The following is a 7509-nucleotide window of genomic DNA, read 5'->3' on the forward strand; positions in this document are numbered from 1 at the left end:
AAACATTAATCGACCGAGGGTTTGGTCTCAACGGTGGCAGCGTATGGCCATATCATAATAGACAAAATGTTAGTAAAAAAAAAAAAAACTCAATTAAAATATAATAAATAAAATATTGTTAGTAAAAAAAAAAAAATCGACCGCCTAGGTACTAAAGCGTGGTATGGCGTCCATGGCGGTCGACATGGCGGCGCCTAGTAGTCCATGGCGACCGCCAAGTGTGAGAACATAAATCGTTGAACTGCCATGACTCAATTTTACCGCCAGGACGCCAAGGCGCCGCCTAGGCGACGCCTTGACAACTATGGATACGATGCCCTCCGATATGTATCTTAAATTTATCCGACCAATACAGTGACTGATATCAATGCTTTAGTTCTTGCCTACAACTGAGCCCAAGTCTTAATAAAATCTGGAGAATAGGAAGGTCACGGTGCCACGATCCTCTCTAAGAATGGATCCCAATGTGGCACTAGTCGAACCAGCACTCTGGCGAATACAATCACCAAATCTAGAAATGAGAACCCCTTGGGGTGCCATGAATCAAGCCACTTATATGCGTCCTCCCCATCATCAATAATAATAGACCTGGTGGAGCCTTCAACCAAATGCCTGAGCTTCAAAATCCTCCTCTAAGACCATGAGGATTCAAAGGAGCATTTGACTGACCATATAGAGTCCCTTCTAAGCCATTTGGAGGAGCATTTGACTGGAATCAAGATTTAAAACTTGGATTGGTGAGCCTGTGATGATAGCTACTAGCTGCTATATGTAATCCTGCTCGATGGAATACTTCTAGAGTTATGGTTGACTTGTAGCAGCTTGTAGATTATTTTAGGCCACAGTATATTATTTCAATATTGTGGCTTTTCCTATCAAATTTATCTGCTCTTTGTACAATTTTTGGAATGTCATATCTGTTCTGCACAAAGTTACGTGATTCTTTTGCTGTGTGACACTTCCTGTATACAATTTATTTGGGAAATTGACTTCTAGTTGCAACTTCAGTACGCAGGTTGGTTCCCAGCCAATCACTTCAATTGCATGGGTTTCCACATTAAGGCTTCTTGTGACTCTTTCCAAAGATGGGTCCCTTCAAGTTTGGAAAATACGAGTCATACTTAATCCAAATCGGCCTCCTATGCAAGCAAATTTTTTTGAGCCTGCTGGTAATCTAACTTCTTTACCTAATCTGGTCTTTATTCATGTTTAATTTTATTTTCCCTGTTCTTAAGAGAATGATATTTACTTTGCGAATTTCAGTACATCTGATCTTCCTTAATCTGTTTTGCGGGCTCCTCCTGTGTTTTCTGATGTAATTTGGTCCTCTTATGTTTTTATTTTATGCATTTATCTTTTTTGCTTTCTGTTAATGATGTTTTTATTTTCCCTCTAATTGATAAGTTTGAATTTGGAGGGCAATGAAGTCCAAGATGCTAAAATCTCACTTGGGTTGGAATTATTAGATTTGTTCACTTCTTTCTCTTTTCAGTAAAATTGTAATTTATCCTTATGTCTGGTTGTGTTCTTGGTGTTTCTGGGCTTGTTTACAATTGTAAATTTATATACTTAAAAAGTTCAACTGAAGATATGTATCATCTCAGTTCCCCAACCTACCCCGACCTTTATATCTTTACAAAATTTGGATTATATTTAGGTCTAAATGGGGTGCTTGGTGGCTTAATAGAGATTCGGATTCATCATAGAAGTTAGCCTTTTATTTTCTCTTATTCTTTGGAGGAACCATTAGCTGTCAAAGGAAGGTTTTTTTTGATGATTCCCGCCAAGAGTCTTTTGATTTGACCCAACAATCTATATAGATATTACATAATATATTCCAATTTGTTTGTGTGAGGATCTTCTAGGTGGTGAGGTATTAGCATATTGTGGTACTGGTAGTTTTTGAGGGTCAAATATTGGAGCATTACTTGTAGTTGGGTGAATACATTTGTCAGGCAGATCTAGTTCTCTTTTACAATATGGATTTACTGTGTGAAGGTGGGCTCCTGGACCTGTTACTTGAAGCAATTATGAAGTCTTATTCAAGAGAACCTAGTTGATCCTCTAGAGTTAACCTTATTTGTTTGAGAACCAAGCTTAGCCCTTTAAAGTTGTAGTTGATGGCATAGCATTGTCAGTGCTACACCATGTGCATGATTTCGAAGGTGGGCAGTGGATTGCTTGATCATTTGCCCATGAGTTTCTGCTTCACCTTTAAAATATGCAACCACTAAATGTAATTGCTTGGCATATCCTGGGTGCTCCCAATTACATTTGTGACCTTATACAAAGTTGATATTTAGTGTGAGCTTTTCAAGGATTATGGTTTGGAATGGGTCAGGTAGGTCGGTTGGGGCAATACCCAAGCTGCCAGAGAAATACATAACCTCTTTATTGATTAGTTTGAGGAAATCAACCTGTGACAGTTTCAGACCTAGAATTCTAGAACAACCAACAATGACAAGGAGGAGGTTAACATCCAATTGTAGTAACTCAAAATGTGAGGAAATTACAAGTATGCCCTCACTACTTAAATAACACATAAAACACAAAACATCCTAACAAGAAAAGACATGACAAGTATACCTGATGTAGATGACCCCATTCATGGCCTCTCATATCAAAAAGGAAGAAGAAGAACTGGAACCAGGACCACTCGAGCCAATCTGGTCCTGGAATGGTCCAGCCAGCCAAGCTCCATCAAGCTAGCTGAAACAAACTTCTATAAATGCCCAAAAAGTCTCTATCGATGTGCTGTTTTTACCACTCAACTAGACAACTACTGAGAATGAGAATCAATTTCAGTTTTTAGTATGGCTTTAGTTTCTGTTTTATTTCTTTTCTTACCAATCAAGGCAGTTTAAAATAGGAAGGCTTAGTTTCGTTTTGTGACAGTTTCTATATTTAAACTTCCCTTTTCAGTTCATTTTCTAATTTTGAAACTTACCAAATTGGGGGTTAGGCCTTAGCTATATAAAGGCCCCATTGATTGTACTGTTGGACAAGTTGAATTAATGAATTTTTATGCTTGCTTGCAAGTTTGTCTGAGAGAAACTAGCCTTCAGCATTTGAGATAGCCGCCGGTGAGAGGCCCAATGCTGAGACAGCCTACCCCCCACCCACATCTATCCCATTGGGTTCTCCATTCTCTATTTTCTTCTTCCTCTATTGCTACTACTTTGTTTTGAGTGATTATCTGTGATCTGAATCTAGCTGTTAAAGTCCCTGGAGTACTGCTATTTCTTGATCTGAGAAAGACCCTGCAATATCTTGAAGATGGGTTTTCCGCCTAATCCTGCCATATCTTCCCAACCTGAGGGCCTTATGGTACCAGCTTTGGAGGGTTCCTCAAGCACCCCTAGAAGACCACCGGACCTAGTCGTTTGGTCTTTCTGATGCGTGTCCACTGAGTTATTTAAAATTTCCAGATTTTGACCTAAATTTGACCTAATTCTGGTCAGCACCATATCTCCTCAACCGGTGACCGGTTGAATTTATTGCTTTGGGATTTTGTTGAGGCGATGTATGAAACTCCGCTGGGTCGAGTTCTCAAGATTCTCTCATTCAGCTCTAATTTTCCACATTTGATAATTTCTGTAATCTGTCCAGAATATTAGATCTGTGTACTGGGGGTCAGTATTAGATATTGAAATTTTTGTTACTCATATTTAACTTCTGAAATTATATCAGAGTTGTGGGTTGAATACTTTCTTTATTGTACTGTTAAACCCTATCCGGTTGTCTTATTGGCCTGTTATTTGACCTAGCTGTGTGGGGTTTGATTGTGTTGGAGTTTGACTTATATTTGAGGTTGATTACCTCTGAGGCCAGCTTTACATTAATACCCTTATGGGCTATAATAGTAATCTTTAGGGGCATAGTAACCCCTATGCGCAGCTTGGAACACCCCGGAAGAAATATGTTCTTAAATAAGGCTTTTGTAAAAAAATCAGCAATCTGTTGACTGGAGCTAACAAACAGAGTGGAGATCACTTTCCTCATCACAACATCCCGTACTAAGTGATAATCAACTTCAATATGCTAAGGTCTTTCATGAAACATTAGATTACTAGAAATATGAATGACAACCTGACTATCACAATCATAGTTGTCACGGCATTGCCTAGGAGTCCAGGCGTCTTGGTCGTCTAGGCTGGCGCTAATGTAGAATTAGGATTGGTAAGGCCAACCTAATCCCAAAGCTGCATGATACTCTCAAAGAACAACCACAATTGAAGTAGGACAATAGCACAAATATATTAGACTAAAAGAGAAATCAGATCTGGAACATTCAAAGCTATTGATCCCAATACTAGGGTATCTCTGATCAGATTGGTAGTACTGATAACATGGACTTACAAGACTTCGTATAGGTCCAAATCAACTTAATACCATGAACCAAAGTCCAAGAGAACAATAGGAATTAAAACAGCGCTATCGATCTCAGTTTTGGACAGCACAGACCACTAAAAGACAAGAAAATGAAGATTTTAAATCTCTCTAATGGTTGGTCAGAATGACCAGATCTTTTGGTCGAGTGTTGGTCCAGATGGGAGGAGAGATCGACCCTAGTTTCAGCCAATTCTGCTAATTCTGATGGCTGAAACTGTTTCAGGTAGCCAAAAACTAAATAGAAACTTCTGAAATTTCTAGGCAGAACTGAAAGGAAACTGAATTTAATACCTGTAGGAACTTGAGCAGATCAATAGGTCCTTGAGTAACTGAGAGAAGAAGAAGCTTTATTTCTTGCCCATATGACTATTTTGTGCCTTATTAGATTATGACTCACAAACAGTAATTCAGTCACAAATTGATACATCAGTAATTTTGGCTGTGACTTTCCCAAGTTATTTTTTTTGAAGGGATGTGATGGTAAATGAATTTGTTTAATCAAGAAGAGAAAGAGTAAAAATGGCATACATTAATGTAGAAGTAGGTTTACACTAGGTAAACAAACTCCCAGTAGTTAAATAGCCCAAACCAATTTAAATTTGAACCCTCGAATCAGTCTTAACAGAAACCAGAAAATAGAACCAGAGACAGAGAACCTCAGCAGGGAAGTTAGGATGACCAAACCTGTTCAGAATTAACTAGAGACAACCCAGGAAACTACTTGCAGTAGCAGATATTAACTCACCAACAAAAACCCAACAGCAATTATCAATTTCCAGGCAGAACTGGGTTTCGGCCAGAACAGGGAGAAAACCTGCGGTGGAGTTTTGGCTGGGTAGCAGGGTTGAGACCCTGGTCGAGTGGTCCCCTTGAGGTGACCTTTGAACCCTCCAAAGGGGCTTTCAAAGTTGCTGGACAGAATAGAAGAGAAGGGCCCTGCCGATTTGACTCAAAACCCTAACAAGTTGCAATCGACCTTGAGTTGTTGAGCTGATCTTCCACAGAATTCGATCCTTGTTTAGGTCTTCAAATAGGTTTAGTTTTGTCTCACAAACACTCCTCTCACAATAAGCAATAGCAGAAATTAGAAGAAGGGAAAAGAAGAAGAATATAGTAAACAAGATCTGTTAGAGTCATCAAGCTAATTTGGAAAATTGTTGCCAAGCACAAAAGCATTTGGGTTGATTGGATCTTCTTGGAATTGCTCAAACACAATCCCTTTGGACTGCCCCTTTCATTTCGGATGCCTCTTGGATCTAGAGAAAGATCCTTGATCATAGAACCATTGCCCTCTTAGCCATCTCCCATTCCATTGGAAATGGGCAATCTATCTTTCTTTGGAAGGACCCCTGGCATCCTTCGGGAATCCTTTCCCATCTCAAATCTCTTAGAGTTATCTACTCTTCCGGCATCCCTCTCAATTCCTCTGTCTCCTCTATTCTCTCTCCCTCTGGCTGGTCCCCCTCTCCTCTTGCCCCCCTCTTCTGGATCTCTGGACCTCCCTCCCTCCTCTTATCACTGGCCATAGAGGAAGAGAGGACAAGTGTATTTGGCTTCCCTCCTCTAATGGCTATTTCTCCTCTGCTTCCGCTTGGTCTTTCATTCGAACCCCTTCTTCGGTTGTTCCTTAGCATAAAGTGGTCTGGTTCAAAGGCCATATTCCCCGCCATAGTTTCACTCTATGATGCTACCTCTCCAATTCTCTCTCTACTCAATCATTCCTCATTCATCGCCATATCCCGGCCAACCCTTCTTGTTGCCTGTCCCCAAAGTATTGAGGATATCCCCCATCTCTTCTTTTCTTGCCCCTTCTCCCTCATTTGGAAACCTGACATTTCCAAGTGTTGGCCGGCTAGGAGACCCATTCTCACTTTTAACAAGGAATGGATATGGATGGATATGACCTTCTCTGGCTCTTCCATTTGCGACACATTGAAAAATTGGCATTCTGTGCTACTATTAATCATCTTTGCGACACATTGAAAAATTGGCATTCTGTGCTACTATTAATCATCTTTGGATGGAACGGAACATCCGTAGATGGACCCCAAATCCCGATCTCCGGATAAGATTTGGAAAGCTATCTACTTTGATGTCTCCTCTAAAGCCCAAACCCTTTAATCCTGTCCTGTCATCAGTTCCTGCCGAAATACCCACATTGTTTCCTCTTGGAACCTTCAGGTTGATATCATCCATCCCTCTTGATCGCATTTGGCTCTTTTCCCCCTTTTTTGGTTTTGTAGTTGTGTAATTTTGTGATGCCTAATCTTTGGCTTTTGTTTCCCTTGGTTGGCTTCTCCTTGTTGGATTAAGCCTCCCCCCCGCTTCCCCTGTATCTTCTCCTCCTCTTGGTAATGAATTATTTATTCAAAAAAAAAAAAAAGAAAAAGAAAAAAAAAGATAGATGTGGGTGGGATTGGCTATCTTTGCCTGAGCATCTCACCCACAACTATCTCAGCTGTTTGTCTTCCTTTCTCAGGAGAGGGAGCAAGCAATAGTTGCATCAAATTTCATTAATTCAATTGTGATTGTGTCTACACCAGCCTCTCTTTATATAGAGGTCTAAAATTATAAAATAGAAGCTTAACTCAAAATAGAAAGTAATGCAAAATAGCAACCGACTCTAAGTTCTTATTTAAAGAAATAGAAGGGCAGCTACTAGGGATTCTAGAAGATGTAAACAACTACTAAAACAGGGAAAATAAAGGACTACACCAACATAGGAGTGGCTTGACCTCAGCCTAAAGTCTGGTTTGATGGCTGCTGCTTTTGGTTTGATGGTTGCTTCTTCTGGTTCCATGGCTACTTCTTCCTGTGGTAATGTAACCCATGATGGGAATCTACATCATACATAGTGACAACCGACAACCATGACTAAAACAATCAAAACGTGTTCAAAGGATCCCTGAAATAGAAGTATACACCATAGTTGTCAAGGCGCCGCCTGGGCTTCTAGGCGATTTGCCTGGGGCCTAGGCGGCTTGTCGCTTTATATTTTGGCACTTATTTATGCCAAATATCATGTAAGTAAATGAACATTTTCGTAAGATATTAGTCATAAATAAGCAAATGCCCCCTATTTGGATCCAATAAATATAGTTTAAAAATCAAATTCTA

At 39.9% G+C, this 7509-nt stretch overlaps 1 protein-coding gene across 1 annotated transcript in view; it reads left to right on the forward strand.

The window, feature by feature from the left end:
• The window catches only part of LOC122073198, a 24293-nt gene extending 23065 nt beyond the window's left edge, over positions 1-1228 (forward strand). The window contains exon 8 of the mRNA XM_042637741.1: positions 1009-1228. Within this exon, the coding sequence (XP_042493675.1) occupies positions 1009-1213 (205 nt within the window). The 3' untranslated portion in view covers positions 1214-1228. The remainder of the gene's footprint in view (positions 1-1008) is intronic.
• The last annotated feature ends 6281 nt before the right edge of the window (positions 1229-7509 follow it).

The sequence above is a fragment of the Macadamia integrifolia genome, chromosome 3, assembly GCF_013358625.1.
Source record: "Macadamia integrifolia cultivar HAES 741 chromosome 3, SCU_Mint_v3, whole genome shotgun sequence".
Taxonomy (NCBI): Eukaryota; Viridiplantae; Streptophyta; class Magnoliopsida; order Proteales; family Proteaceae; genus Macadamia; species Macadamia integrifolia.